This window comes from Streptopelia decaocto, assembly GCF_964273445.1.
Source record: "Streptopelia decaocto genome assembly, chromosome: 27".
NCBI lineage: Eukaryota > Metazoa > Chordata > Aves > Columbiformes > Columbidae > Streptopelia > Streptopelia decaocto.
This window is the reverse complement of record NC_138682.1, coordinates 1,825,867-1,841,741: the sequence shown is the minus strand read 5'-3', so window position 1 is coordinate 1,841,741 and position 15,875 is coordinate 1,825,867. Positions and strand designations below refer to the sequence as shown.

The window sequence follows — 15,875 nt, the reverse complement described above, 5'->3', positions numbered from 1 at the left end:
TTTCTGGTTAAGGTCATGGCGAAGTTACTTACAGAACAGGATGAGCTTCTTGAAAGTCTCTCAGTCATAAATCAGAATAAATGAAACCACTTTCCACGTTGGAAGTTAATCAGAATGCTCTCTCGAGCTGTCCTCACATGCACTATCACAGGGAAGAAAGCCCGACAAATCTGCTAAAAGCTTTAAAAAGCCGAAATTAAATATTAATATTGTGAAAATGATGAAGGCAGTACAAAAACACAAGTCGCCTTTGCCACTCCGGTTCTGTGTAGCCCAGAGCTAGAGATGAAAGGCTTCTTGCAAACAGTGCTGCCTGCATGGAATTGTGAATAAACCCGAAAACAAGCCGAGCTCTGGATGTGCAGGTTGGGAACTGTGTGAAAAAGCAAAATGCATTCGTAGTAAACAAGCAACAACAGTGAATTGTTTGAATGCCAGCTGGTGAAAAGCAGAGACAAAAGGTTATCAAACCCGCACTGGCATTACAGTTCTAATCAATACAATAAGAAAAACTGTGAAGAACACGTTAGAATCGCTGCCTCTGAAGCGCCGCTCTGGTGCGTATTCAGGACACCCGTCTCCAGGCCGGGTACCTGGACAGACAAGTGCGCTAGGGGAATATATTCAACTCTACTTCAGAATTGTGCTTTGACTCTGCTGCCCCGTGTGGGTTGGGTTGGGTTGATTGGATCTGTGAATCAGGTATTTTGTTGAGATGCTCCCTTATCATCCGGTTACTTAACAGAGAACCCCCATTCCCTCCAATTTAATGATGCTTCGTCAGTCAGGTCTTAATAACAACCTGGAATGACTCGCCAAAAGCTCCTAAAAAACCTTTTAATTGAATTATGACATCAGTTACTTAATATTAATGAGAGTGAGATCATATTTGGATTTTTCATTCTGCAACACATTTAAAGCAAAGGTGACTGTGCAGTTTCTCTTCGCAATAGCCAATCTCACAAAGGTTTAAGCAGAATTACTTTAAATAACAGACTAATCTTTATTACTCTATTTCCCATTAGGACTGAATTCTAACAGCATTAGCCTGTTTTGATCACTATGCAAAAGAGAACAAGGCCTCCAACTTACTCATCTAAAACAGAAGCGCAAGACTTGGAACTCTCTGGTTCTTGCACTCCTGAAGTGGTACCTGATTTCTCCCCAGGCACGGACAAGCAAAATTAAAGAATATACAATTCTGGAATGTCTAGAAAAAAACCCCAACCAAACTAAAACCCAAGACAAAATTTAACAAAAGCTACACCTGACAAAGGTGTTAAATTCAGCTCATCTTGGAGTCGTCTGTGGGTACGCAGAGGTCACAGATTCTATTCATAGCGGGCTTTGCTTTCAACTACAAGCATAACAGCCTTTCTATAGCAACCTGAAACACCACAGACAGTACTGCACAATTAGGGGGCTACGGGGAAACAGGATGGGCTAAGGATGTGTTGAAAGCAATAATTTAGGACAAGATATTCTGATAAGAAAGAGAACCTAAAGAATTAAAGTCCTAATAGAAAGCCTGCAATTGAGCGGAACCTCGGAGAAGGCATCGGTTTGGATTCCTGCCCTCCAATTTGTTCGGTAAGGCTTGTCTGCTGACTCCATATGTTTCATATAAGTAAAATTTGTGCCACGCTGCGTAATAGTCTCTTCAGAAAAATTCTGAGGTTTGGGAAATAAAGCAACCACTTCTCTTCAACAGCCCTTGTACAATAGGGTCATTTCATAAGCACTGGGCATTTCGAAGAGTAAGACAGTGCTGTACAAAAACTGTAGAAATAGAATACATTCCTTTGGGTATCCCGGCTTAGCTCTTCCTACCAAACGCAATGTGGACCAGCCTCTTCAGCGACAGCCACTCTGGAGCACCCCTAAAAACACCTTGGGGGCTACAGCACCTCAGACTCCATCCAAGAACCCCCAGAGAGGTGTGTCCTTCAGCCCACGCTAATTCTGCTGGAAGACACACCAACATTCCTCCCGCAACCCCAACGTCACGCTCAGGTAGCGAAAATGGCTGTGAAAATACATGAACGCATAGAAGCCATAAATGCAAGATGTGCTCAGAGCCTGACACCGAACTCTCTGGTACCTGTATCGGTTGTGCTGCACACAGATATGACTGAATATTTCATGTTAAAAGCTCTAAAAGGAAAAAACCCCAAACCCTAGCTTAGAAATGCAGTGTGCTGAAGCCAAGCACGCGAGGACAGCAGCCAGCGCTGCACCCACTGCACCCAGCACCCTGATCAGACTGGCCCAGCAGCTCCAAACGGCTCCCAAAGCTTTGTTTTGTGCAGAGGAAGTGCAGATTTGAGCGCCAAAACGTGCCCATTTCTAACTTGCTTGGTTGCGCCGGTTCAAAATCAACTGGAGGTTGTCTCTCCTTTTTATTTCAGCACACGGCACTGTGAATGAGGGATTTATCACAGGGAGAAACCAGCCACGGCGGAGGCAGCAGAGCCTGACCAGCGCAGACATCTCCTTCCTTGCGATCACAGCGAACTCACGTACGGGCTCCCGGCAGCTCAATAACAGACCGGTTTTGCAAGCAAGATACTTTCCCTCATGGTTGACTTTCGACAGATGGGTTCAGTGCTATTCTGACAGCCCCGCAGGATGAAAATGCTGCGAACTAAGCTCAACATCCCAGCATTCGAACACAACAACCAGGGCCTGAAGACCTAATGTAGACTGACATGCAAAAGCGTGCGATCATTTCCATGCGGCTGCCTTCACCTTCTTTACATACGAGGCCAAGAAAGCCCCTGGGGCTGCACTAGTGCCTAAATGGGTGCAGGTTTCCTTTAGTCTCTAACAAAGGCTTTGAGCAATTGGCAAGCTGCCGTCTTCCTTTTCATATGTGCCTCCATCCATAGATAACGCGGGCGGCTCTGAATGTGCGCCCTGCACAATCGGAGGTGAAGGGTATCACAGGAAACCCAAGTCAGCTTTTCCCCTCCATGAGGGAACTCCCTGGAACAACCAGCACAGTCTTTCTCATTTACGTATCTAACAGTATGTAACACTTACACAGCAGACAATATGTTCAAAGCTCCAACATTAACTGGTTTAGTGAGTTAAGAAGAGAGCAGAACTACAGAAAAAGAACAACAGCTCTTGCACCTCCCAGGTCTCTCCACCTCACCAGTTCCTTTCTCAGACAGCAGCAGTACCATGGGCTGCCCTCTCAGGATGTCAAATGGTCACCGGTCATTTTATTAAGCCCGTCAGCTCCTCAATCCAGATCCGCAGACAGAGCCCGGAGCAGATGCACCAGCACAACCGAGAGGCTGTCACTTTGCACGGCAAGAGCAACAGAAAGCAGCGAACACTCTAAGCTGTACCGCTGCCAGAACTTCCATAACCTGAAGCCAAACTCAATTCTAATAGAAGACTATTTACTCCTTCCCCGGTTCCCCATGCCAAGTCTTTCCTTTTATCCTTCTGCCCAAATAGCTGTGTCTCTGCTGGCAGAGTGTGCCTGCAGTGCTGTACAACTTGTCTGCGTCTTTAACGCCGCTTTGCTGTTCACAGGAAGGTGTTCTGTAATTTCAAACTAGAGACTGTGAGATGGAGTTGTTTTCTTAAGAGAAGAGGCCACGTTATGGCATCCCGCATGGCATGGAGAACGTGTCACCACCCACCTTCCTTTGTGTCCCCTCCCTTGTTGCTTTGCTGAATCCATTCACATCTCTAGAAAGGGGGAGAGAAGGAAGTGTCACCTCTGCTGCAGACTCAGTGCAGATGAGAGTGAGCCTCCAGAAATAAGCCCCCGAAGAGCTGCCACTACACGAACCTTCATTTCCATTTGGCTTTCCCCAGCAGGTTCAACACCAGAAATCACCTTCACATCCCAGGGGAACGAATGGGTTGAATATCGCGAGCTGTCCCGCTGCAGCACTGCTGATCCGAGGATCGCTGCGGGTGAGTGTGCGTAACACAGATCTCTACGGCCCTTTGGAGCCGGAGGATCACAGTTCACAGGCCACGTACGAGCCCAAAGGACAGCAGAACAATGCAGACCAATGTCTGGACAAGAACCAAAAACCAAACCCTAACCTCTGTTAAAACCCCTTGGGATTAGTGACACACTTAGAGGAGACGTCAGGATGACCTTTCCAGGAGCTACAACAGAAGAATTAGAATCAGAGGAGGGAGGAGAAGGGTCTCACTTCGCTTTTTTCTTCAAGTCTCATCTGAAAAACAGCTTCATTCAAATTTATTAAAAGTCAGCTTATCCACCATGAAAGAGACGCGTGCTATTAGGTGAGTAATTACCGAGTAAGATACACGACAGCAATCATAATACACCAAGTATGATTTTGCTAGATCCAAACGCTTTTCTTTAGGGCTTCCACGCTATAACCAGATACTACTAAAAGCGTTTTACCAAAGCTCTGTACAATGAGCGACGTTTTGATACACAAAAGCCAAAGGGTAATTACATCTTCCTGTTCGCTGTTCCAGACAGACTTTTTTTTAAAGGCCTAGTGCGAAAAATAATGGCCTTGAAAGCCTTAAAGGCAACGCCAGCTTCAGGATTGTATCTTTTTCTGATTTGGGGGAATTATGAGACCAAATTAACTATGTTCCAGCACAGGCATTCGTGTCTCTGTCAGAATTACTAAAGCAATGTTTGTAGGTATTTAACACTGGTGGTGACCAGTCCTACACAATTTTTACATGCTGCAATTTTAAAACAGGACTTAACAAGTAAAGTGTATCAAACACAGGAATAACTAAGCAGAAGAGCAATGTTTGTTCAGGGTTTCTAGGTGTGGCTGCAGCCAAGACATAATAGGATTATTTATATCTGACTCATTTGCTTTGTCTTCATCCACGATTCTCCCTGCTTGGGACTCAATAATTGACTTTTTTCTGCACCACAGGACTTTATAAATTCAGGATATTTTCAAGGTGGACGCAAGAATTTAAAGCCGAGAGGACAAATTCCACAAATACAGCTGGTTTGAATCAGTATGTACTCAACCAAAAGTATCAGCATCACAGCTAAACTTCAGATTACCTGAACTTGCAGAGGAACCTGCAAACTCTGGGCACACTGTACACACATCACAGAGTCACAGAATGTCAGGGGTTGGAGGGCCCTGGAAAGCTCATCCAGGTCAATCCCCCCATGGAGCAGGAACACCCAGATGAGGTTACACAGGAACCAGGCGGGTTGGAATGTCTGCACAGAAGGAGACTCCACAACCCCCTGGGCAGCCTGGGCCAGGCTCTGCCACCTCCCTGTCCTGCTGGAACTGAGGGGCCACAGCTGGCCACAAGATTCCAGGTGTGGTCTCCCCAGGGCAGAGCAGAGGGGCAGGAGAACCTCTCTGACCTACTGACCCCCCCCTTCTAACCCACCCCAGGTCCCATTGGCTTCCGGGCCACAAGGGCCCAGTGCTGGCTCATGGTCACCCTGCTGTCCCCAGGACCCCCAGCTCCCTTTCCCCTACGCTGCTCTCTAACAGCTCATTCCCCAACTCACACTGAACCTGGGGTTGTTCCTGCCCAGATTCAAGACTCTACACTTGCCCTTGTTCTATTTCATTAAATTGTTCCCGCCCAGCTCTCCAGCCTGTCCAGGGCTCTGATGGCAGCACAGCTTCCAGTGTCACCCACTCCTCCCAGCTTGGTGTCACCAGCAAACCTGCTGACAGTCACTCTGTTCCCTCGTCCAAATCATTGATGAATATATTGAATAACACCGGCCCCAGCACTGCCCCCTGAGGCTCTGCACTGGATACAGGCCTCCAACTAGACAGCCATTTACTAATTATCACCCTGCACGTTTCAAAGCCTGTTCCTTTGCAAGCGATAACGTATCCTCGCCTACGGAGCAGAGGGCTGAGCATCACAAGGTCTCAGGTCCGTGCCCAGTTTGTGCAGCGAGCGACTCACCTCTGTGCATCTCGGCTTCCTGGCTCCCGACGGACAATGACAACACTTCCCCCTTTTCACTGCGGCGTTTCCAATCCCGAACGGCGCGAGTACGGAGGTTTTCATTCCAGTTACAATAAGAATTGTTCTTTTTTTTTTTTTTTTTAATCCGCAAGGGATCACTTAAAGTTTCTGCCCTGAGAATAAACACAGGTCTCAGTCTCAAGAAACATTTACATGAGTGCTTTGCTACCATGAGATCTACCTTTTGTAACACAAGACAGGTTTCAGCCTTCATTTTTATCAGTATTTTTGCCAGCCACCAGTACCTTGCTAGAACCACCCCATGGGACATATGACAACCCTTTTTTTTTCTTTAATGCCAGAAATTGAACACCTTCAGTAGGCATTTTCCATTTAATTAAGGGGAGGAAAAAATAAATAAGCCAGTATAGGTTAATAGCTGCAAATCTGTTTATTCCTCTACCAGAGCTGCTGAGGATCAAGAACCTTTTATCTCCTGCTCGGATCCCCTGACTCTGCTCCCATCGCTGGTGAGTAACCGTGGGCTGGAATGTGCCATGTCACTTCCCAGCTTTTCGGAGTCACTCTCCTTGTCCTCAGCAGTGACAACACACACGGCGAGCGGGAATTCAGCCGCTGCTCTGCAGCACAGAACCGGCGAGCTCCACATCGCGCCTCTTGACAGAAAGGCAAAGAGTGACCTCTTCCAAGCGTTTGTTAACTTTGCTCATACCTCTTTCTAGAGAGTAAGCAGAAAACTTCAAAGCCTCCTGCCCCTCCTCGGGGTTTCTTTTGGCTGGTCAGCTTATCTATGTGATCATTGTTTCCAGAGAAGCACTCAAAGCTTCCACGGCTGGGCCGGTAATTACAGTGAAAGGTGATGATGAAGACGCAACCACTAGGCAAAGAAAACAGTCTTATCAGGAGTTCCGTACTGACACACACGCGTTCGCTGCTGTTCTCAGCGAGCAAACCGCAGTATTTCCAGAAAAGGTGCTCATATCGAAATGACTCCTCATGTCAAAGATTAATCAGCACTCTGAGTGAAGAGTTGATGTGTTAAGGTGCAGGTGGGACAGCAGACAACACAAAACCTTCTTGAACACGTCCTCACCCGACCACCCTTTCTGGAACGGCGGCTGCAGAGCTACGTAACGAAGCCACGCAGAGACAGGGCCTGAAACCAAACCTCTCAGCTCTTGTCTTGTGCTTCAACTGCTGCTTCATTCCCACTTTAACCTGCATCCTGCCAACCAACAGTCCTGTCACGACTTATCCTGAGCACTTCTGAGGTGTCCCATGGCTTGTCCCACGGCTTGTCCCAGTCACCCCTTCCCACTCCCACCAGCACAGCTCGACACCCCCTGCTCACCCACAGTCCACCCTCGCGGCACCTACAGCCACTGCTCATACGGAAAACCACGAGTGGGAAAATCCTTATTCTGAGCTTCCTGTAATGAAACGGAGCAGCTGGGACGGCACGATGATGGATCCCAGCAGCACGCGGCTCCGTCTGCGCTGCGGAGCCGCGCGTGGCCGCGGTGCCGGTGCAGGGAGCCGTGTGAGCAGGGGCGGCCGCAACGCAGAATCTCCCCCAGCAGGTTACCTGCGCCGCTCTCAGAGAAATCATTAGAAACTTGTATTAAAGGAACACTAACATTGCTATTCCTAAATAAATTTTCTCAAAGCAAAGTGAGCTACAATCTAGAAATACCTGCGCTAGCTCCTCTTCTTTCGAATTTATGCTTTATTTCCAATAATCAGGCGGTTTAGTTCTTGTACTCCTTTAGAACTAAGGCATAAAAACAACATCCCTATTAAAAGACAAGAAAACCATGCCAAACAATCCTTTTCCACGGTTGCACTTTAGACCTGACGTCTGCCATGAGCCCTGATCCCAGAGGCAAAACGGGAGCGCTTTATCCACCGAGTCAACCAGCTCCCACGGCTACAGCCATCCTCAATGGAATGCATTATTCCTGCATTAAAACATATGTTTTTCGAGGCAGCCAGCCATCCGGCTGTTCCGCGAGAGATTACAGAAGACCTAATTTTATCAGGCGGGGATACAATTCCCCGGGTCGGTCGTGCTCCCCAGGGACACAGGCTGGGGAAAGCAGGTTCCCTGGCTGCTGGGGAGTGATTCGAGAGGCTCAGCTGCCGGGCGCTGCGGCACCAACTCGCAGGGTTCCCAAAATATATTAATGTATGTACACCCTGTGGGCTCCGCGGGCTCCGGTCCCCGGGGGATTCTAAGCCCCAAAAGACCTAGTTTGTGTCAGCATTTCTCAAGGCAACATGAATTAGAAAAGGTTGATGTTGGCAGAGAAGTGCTAAAACTTTGAGCAAGTTTTTAAAAAAAATTCTTTCTTTTAATCAGCTTAAGTTACACTAAATAAAAAGGTATTTGCTCACAAAGCAGCGAGGAAAGTTCAGTTACTATTACATTGACTATCTCCGGTATAAACATAATCTCTCCTGCCTTTATTCTAAGAAGCGTTTCAGAAACGCTCAGCTTTGAAGTTTGGAAAAATGCAAGCTGATAAAAATAGGTGTTTTACTCCAAAAAAAGTCCAGGCGAGAGCAACAACCCAGCACTGGCAAGCACTATCCAGAATGAGAAATACAGGTGTGAGGCCTTTCCCAAGACTTTTCATCAAAACGCAATGGGAAAATCCGTGTAGCAGATGGAATGCCGCTGCCTGCAGAGCATCCGTTAGCCATAAATCGCTGCTTCCTCACACAGGCTGCAAATTGAAGAGTCCTCCATTCTAATTAATAGAATGAGACATCCTGGCCTGATGACTCTCCCCTGATTTCATAAACCCCAAGGAAAATTTTGGATTGGATCAACCCTAACAGAGGAATGCTTCAACTCCTCTCTCTCTTAATCCAGGTCCAAAAAGCAGCCGAGCAACTCGCTGGAAGAGTCAGGAAATGCTTTTTATAACTTTGAGAGACACAGTTTAAAGAAAACCGTTGTAAGAAATTATCTGAACATTGTATTTGAAACAAATGAAAACCGGATACTATTCAGCTTCTGCTTGCGCCTCTGGGACTGCTCACCATTAGTTCACTCTTTGGCTTCTGAAACTTGCCACTGAATAAACATGATAAATCCAATGAATAGAAAACTTCATGACAAACACTAATCAGATAAAGGGAATCAGGAAGGAGCCCATCACCCTTTCCACAACAATGAACTACGAACACGAGGGGACCTCCACATTCACGCTTTCCTACAGAGCTCCAAGTATGGTCTAGTTAGATGCACATTTCGAGGACCAGCAATCCGGCTCCATGCAGTTACGCCACCATCCATCACATTTACTGCTCAATATTTCATGCTACAGAATTTAAAATAGAAAATAGAAGATCAGTTATCTAGGACACCACAAGAAGAACAGCGAATGCGGCTTTAGCGCAGATGTGTCAGGCTAACAGGTCTGATTAGCATTTCCAGCCTGAGTATCCAGCTGAAATTGCAAATATGAGCCGTACTAAAGTAGGAAGAATGATGAAAACCCAAGCAGGAATCATTGTTAGCAGATGTCCCCTCCGCCCAGCCGAGGAGAACTGGTTCTAACGCCAGCAATGCTTCAGAGAAGCCACTGGGGAGGAGGTGAAGAACTCTCTTTAAAGCCTCTAATTTCCTCCTCTCCCCAAGGGGAAGGGTCAGAGCTTTCAAAAATAGCCCCGAGCCCCTTCCTCATTTCCTAAGTGCAAGAGGGACAACACAAAAATATGCACATGCTTTCACTTATTACCCCAGCCTGGATGCTCCAAAGCCCTTCCTCTTCTCCACCACCTTTACACGGCTCCATTAGGTACCAACAGTAAACTCCACTCCCGCTCGCAGCAGCCAAAGTATTTCCTTCAATATTTGCGTTTAACTCACTCTCTCCAAGCCATTAACCGTTTGAGTCATTCTGCTTTGAACAGCTGCATAGTATAAATTTAACATCATCTTACGGACCTTCTGTTTGATGATACATTTGTTATTTCGCTTCTCTTGCTGGTAACTTGAGCTGCATTTCCTTTTCCTGTGAGCTGCAGACATTGCACCACGTTATCCTGGGTTGTAAGGCTCAAGAAAACACAATATCATCTGAAGTGAAGGCTCTTATCAGAACCTTTGTAAAGCCAAACAAGGCAGGCACAATCATCTCTGAATTTGGGTAAACAGCTCCCTATGACGTGCTGCAAAAGGGTTTTTATGCATTTCGGAGCACATGGCAAAGCCATACACAGATTTCTCAGTAGATTTGGTACCCATCAGCTGGCGGTCCCGCAGGTAAATTAACAAGCAACATAAAAACTTTCCCATTACTAGTCTTGCCTAACACAAGACTTGTGGGTAACATGCTGCATAAATGCACAAAACCCACCTGTAAGTCCTGCTAAGACAATCAGATCCAACTTGCTTATGTTCATAAACTTTTCGTCCACCTTTTCTGTGCTACAGCCACAGTTCCCCTCGGAATCGCAGGGAAGAAACTGAAGTGAAACCTTCCTGCCCGCTCAGCAAAATCCACACAGCCAGTCCTGACTCCGACTGTTCCTTCCTTTGACTCTAATTTATTTGAATCCTGCGCTTCAGCTACTTAATCTATTAAAAAGGTCCTCACCTACTTTTGACAGGCGCCTGGCAATCAAAAGAATGAAAACTGAAACGCACAATTTTTGAAAGAACAGAAAAATACCGTGATTCCACAGGAAATTTTCAAGCCAAAGAAAATAAAGACTCTACCCACTTGCTGGAGTCAACATGTTTTCTTCCAGAAAGGTTCTATCCTATTTGGCTGGCCTTCAGGCCTGGGTTTCAACTGTTTTGCTGATCCTACTTTTTCCACACATCCTTGCTATTTCTTCAGCTCCTGAAAGCGCTAACACAAAGCTTTTCTCTGCAGACAGTTCTTCGGTGAGAGACAATCGGCTTTAAAAGGAGCGAACGCAGGTGCACGAAGCCATTCACAGAAACACCCACGCACAATGGCAAACCAGACAGCCAAATGTATGTTTAACTAGAAAAGCAAACAGAAACCAGCTCCTTCTGTACGTGAAGCAAGAGCAATGATATGATGACCCTGTCACGTCACCCAGAAACAACCGAAATCATGTTCAAGGCCTCAGCTGCTACCAGGGGAATTCCTCATTCCTGCCAGGTGGAGTTTCCCCCTTACCTCAGGCTTTCATGGATCTCACAAGCTGAAGTTCACTCCACTAAGGTCCCTTTACCAGTTAAAAACACCAGACAAGATAATTACCGTAGTCAAACAAAAACCAGCAGCCAAATAAGCTCTTTAGGAGAGCGCTCGACTCCCTGAGAGACAAGCGGGCCCAGAGCGCGACCTGTAGTCATTGGGTGGATTGTGGCAGAATGCAAACCCCTATCTCTCCTCCTCCCTCCTTAGATATGGAAGGAGTAGACACATCTCCCTCTCTCTCTGCTGCTTGGGGCCAACAGCTTCTTTTGTTTGGCCCCAGAGCCCCCTGGCCAGGGCTGTTAAGAGAGAGGAGAGGGAGCGCCGAGGCGCCATGGCCAGTGTGGGGGTGTTTGGAGGCTTCAGGGGCACCCACAGCCAGGGTGGGGGTGCGGAGAAGCTTCTGGAATGCCCACAGTCCATCTGATCAGGCTATAAAATGGGATTCTCGCCGAGGCTCTGCCCCTTGCGCGGGTCTCTTGGAGTTACGAGCTGAGCCGCTGCCGCCACTGCCCCCCCGGGACGGAGACTCCGCTTGTCCTGCCGCCACGGGTGTGAGTAAACTAACCCTCGCGGGATTGCGCGTGTATCTACTTTCTGTGCACATCTGCACATGTATTTATACTTTCCGTGCACATTTGCACATGTACTTTCCGTGCTCAATACGAGCACGTGTATAAATAAATCCTCGCAGAATCGCGAGTGTATTTTCCTCCCGTGCTTCCACATAAGCATGTGTGATATTCCGTGCACATTTGCACATGTATTTCCCCTCGCAGGATTGCGAGTGTATTATAAATCTACCCTCGCAGAATCGCGGGTGTACACTTTCCGTGCTCACTACGAGTACGTGTGTCCCTTTACAACAACCCCACACCGTGTTCACGCAGTGTGGACTCTTCCCGGACTCAGGGCCGGCTCCGGCGTTGTTTTGGTGAAGCCATGTCCATGCACTCTGTGGACCGCCTGTTGTATTAGTTGCTGCCCCTTAATAATTTTCCTCAACTGATATCCGAACCTGTATTCAAGTCCCTTTTGCAGTGCTACAACCCCGTTTTTCACCGGTTTAATACAAGTTGTTTTGGACCCTGTTGTCACTTTCACTAACCTCGAGGTGCCTCCATGACAGGGTATAACATACTTCACATTGACAGAAGACAACTGATTTCTTATCTACACTTCGAAATAATGAGTTGGACTCAAACCAATCACCAAAGACACACAATAAAAAACTAAAAAAAAAAAAAACCCAAGAAATGCAATTGCTGTTGATTAATAAACAAGCGCTGCTTCCCAAACACATTCCAGCGTTTTGCTGCCACATTTTCAGCGCACTCAGAAACGGGACCACCGTGACCTCCCTGCTGACCACGGTGAGGAATCGCCCAGGGACGGCAGAGGGATAATTAGTCCTGTTGCTCTGTCCGCACAGATTGTTCCTCAGCAAAGTCTCATCATTGCAAACTATGATTTCTATTTTAAGCAACCATTAAACCAAACCCGTTCCACTTTGCATCCTACTTGCTGATGCCGCATCTTTCACAAGCATAACACCAGATAAGATTTTAATACTATATTTCCCCCGTGTTGTCAGCGATTCTCCCCAGCGTGGTGGTTCATGGTAAAGCTCCCGGTGAGGCTCAGCACACAATGTGGTTTTGCTCCTAACCTGCTGTCTCCTGCGTTTGAGTCCATCTTCCATTCCAAACCCGGGGACTCCTCATCCTTTATCAGGTTCCTGCCCCCGCGCTGCTCGTATGAACCCACTGCAGACGCAGATCCTCTCCTGCTCCAAAAGCGACGTGTTCTCACCCAGAAAACCCAACACAAACCCTTCCATAGCAAACACTCAAGCTGCAAGAAGGGGGTGGGGAAAAAAAGGATCAAGTGTTCTTATCTGAGCAACAACTAATCAGTTAAACATGCAGCATTACTGCCATTTGCAATAAAATGCTTCTATTCAATATTGTTTACTATATACGGTCCATAGTTGTATCTAGTTGAACAATGCACCCATACACCTTCAAATCTTTAAGCTTAGGCCTCAAACTAGGGCGTATTTTTCAAGAACTGTACAATGACATTACCTCACTGACTCACTCGGCTCCTTTACAGGTCAGACCTCAGCTATCTCAGCAACGAGATACCGTGAAATATGTTTCCATACTCAGTTTTCTGACAGAAAAACTGATTTGCACAAACAAATCCATAACATGCATATGAAAAAAATGGAGTATTAAATCCACGAAGTGGCAGCGGATTTAATATTCAGATACTTGCTTATGTAACATGGAAAACTTCACTCTAACACTGAAGTTTAAGCTATTAGAGAAGCTTGTTAAAGATTAGCACAATGTCACAGCAAAGGGATTTTTTAAGTTTGCAGTACTGTATATTACAAACTATAATAGACGCTCAGTAGCACAAGAAACAAGTTTCAGCAAACACAGGCAAACGCCTAAAACATTCAGTAAATTCTTAAAAAAACCCCGAAACACAACGATGTTCATATTGCATTTTGAGCAACGCAAGAGAATGTTCCTCGTTTCTTTGTTATCACCGAGTACCCAAAACCAAACACCAGATAGCGTTATCACTTTGGTTAAATGTTTACAGAAAGTATATCTGAAAAACATTCGACAAAAAACCCCCAAACAGCCAACATGAGAAGCTGAACTACAAACAAGCTGCGTTAAGAAAGCACTACCATGGCCTTTTTTATACAGCACCTAGCGCGGTGGATTGATTCCTGCTCTTCAAAACAGTCAATAGGTCTCCTGGATACACTCCATGTTCTGGCACAAAGTGACGGAGTAAAGGAAGATGCTACTGCAACTTGATTTTTATTAACGCTGAGAGAGATTATTGCAACCGTGCAGAAACCTTCCTGAGAAGCCAGGCGATGGCATCGAGTTGTGAGCGCTGATGGAGCAGGAAATGGAAAGATATGCAAAATGCAGGTACCTGCTCTGCAACCTTCACCCGCGGCTTCGTCCCTCGCCCTCTGGCTTCACAAGGGAACTTTACAACAAAGCTATATTGAGAACAGCATTTGAAGCGCTAGGAAACAAAGACATACCCATGCAAAAAAGGAAACAAAAAAAAAAAAAAGCGCATGCTCTGTCCCCATGATGCCTACGCAAAAGAACTTATTCAGAAAGTGGAAAAAACACCCGGTATGTCTTCATGATGTGTCCCAAGTTCCTTCGGCTCCCCCACTACCGGCTGTTTCTCCCTCCCACTCCACATCCTTAACTGGGAAACTCCAGAAAAGAGGCCACAAGAAGGAAAACGGTGCGAGGGGCAGAGGGACCCCCGGCTCAGGGGACCCCCCGCACACACCCAGGGCCCCGCACTCGCTCCCCCCGGCCCGCAGGGCTCATCCTGCCCCCGCACCGCCACACACACGCACCCCAGAGCCTCATCCGCACCCCCAACTCCCGACCCCGCACACGGAGCCCCCCGGGCCCCGCACACAAACACACGCGTCCCCCGGCCCCTCACAGACACACTCCCCCCCCACTCCCGACCCCTCACCCGGCGCCTCCCGGCCCCTCACGCACCCCGACCCGCGCCCCGGGCCTCCGCTCCCACAAAGCCCCGTCAAGCCTCGCTCCCCCCCCACCTCTCGGCTCCCTCACACGGAGCCTTCCCCCGGCCGGGCCACGGGAGGCCGTGGCAGCCGGGCCGGCGCCCCGCGGGCAGGGCAGGGCAGGGCGGGCGGGATCCCGGCGCGGCCCGGCGCTCCTCACCTTCCGAGAGCTCCAGCTCCAGCTCGGCCAGCTGCTCACGGACCTCGCGGGGCAGCGAGGAGACGCCCGCGGCCAGCGGCTCGGCCATGGCGGACGGAGGGGGAACAGACGGGTCCGGCCGCGGGCTCGGCGCGGCTCCGGCTCAGCGCCGGGGGCTCCGGATCGCGGGCGCAGCGGGAGCGGCCGCCACCTCCGCCATGGTGAGCGCAGCGCCGCCGTCACGTGACGGGGCGGTGCGCCCGCCCCGCCGCCCCCGCGCGCCCCCCCGCGGCCCGGCCCGGCAGCCCCGCCGCTCGCCTCGCACCCTCCGCCGCTTCCCCCGCACACACACACACAGCGGAGCCGTTCGCGCCGAGACCCGCTTCTCCACCGCCCGCAGCGGTGCAGTGCGGAGCGCTCCTGACGGGGCGGGCGGCGCAGAGCCCGCTCCGCAGGACCGCGAGCCCGCCGCGCTCCCCTCAGGAGGAGCCGCCGCTCTCCCCTCAGGAGGAGCCGCCGCTTCCCGCGCTGCCCGCGGCGCGAGCCGCTTCCCTCAGGTGTCTGAGGGGGCGGCACCGCGGGGAGGGGACCCGTCCAGGGGGGGATCCCCCCTCCTTCAGGGGAGGACACCCCCAAACGGCGCTCAGACCGAGCCCCACACCCACAACAGCGCTTTGTTTGTCCCGGTTCACAAAGTTTACCTCAAACTCGGCTCCTCAGAGGCGGCCGAGGGGGCTCTGACAGGGCTGGGGCTCCGGCCGCCCCCCGCACCACAGCCCCACCGGATCCATCCAGCACCGGGGCAGGATCGGGGGAAAAAACCCAAAGATCGGGGGGAAAAACCCCAAAGATTGGGGGAAAAAACCCAAAGATTGGGGGGAAAAAACCCAAAGATTGGGGGAAAAAACCCAAAGATTGGGGGAAAAAACCCAAAGATCAGGGGGAAAAAACCCAAAGATCGGGGGGAAAAAACCCAAAGATCGGGGGCAGGGGAAAGCAATTAATATTTACTGAAGTG

The 15,875-nt window shown here is 49.0% G+C and overlaps 1 protein-coding gene across 5 annotated transcripts in view; it reads right to left on the bottom strand.

The window, feature by feature from the left end:
• DIP2B (disco interacting protein 2 homolog B) overlaps positions 1-15,075 on the bottom strand; it is a 69,361-nt gene extending 54,286 nt beyond the window's left edge. For all 5 annotated transcript variants that reach the window (XR_014186077.1, XR_014186078.1, XM_082073432.1 and 2 more), the window contains exon 1: positions 14,879-15,075. Coding sequence is in view for 3 of the 5 variants with exons in the window: in XM_082073432.1 (XP_081929558.1) it covers positions 14,879-14,966 (88 nt within the window). In the remaining 2 variants the exon portion in view is untranslated. The remainder of the gene's footprint in view (positions 1-14,878) is intronic.
• Between the last annotated feature and the right edge of the window lie 800 nt (positions 15,076-15,875).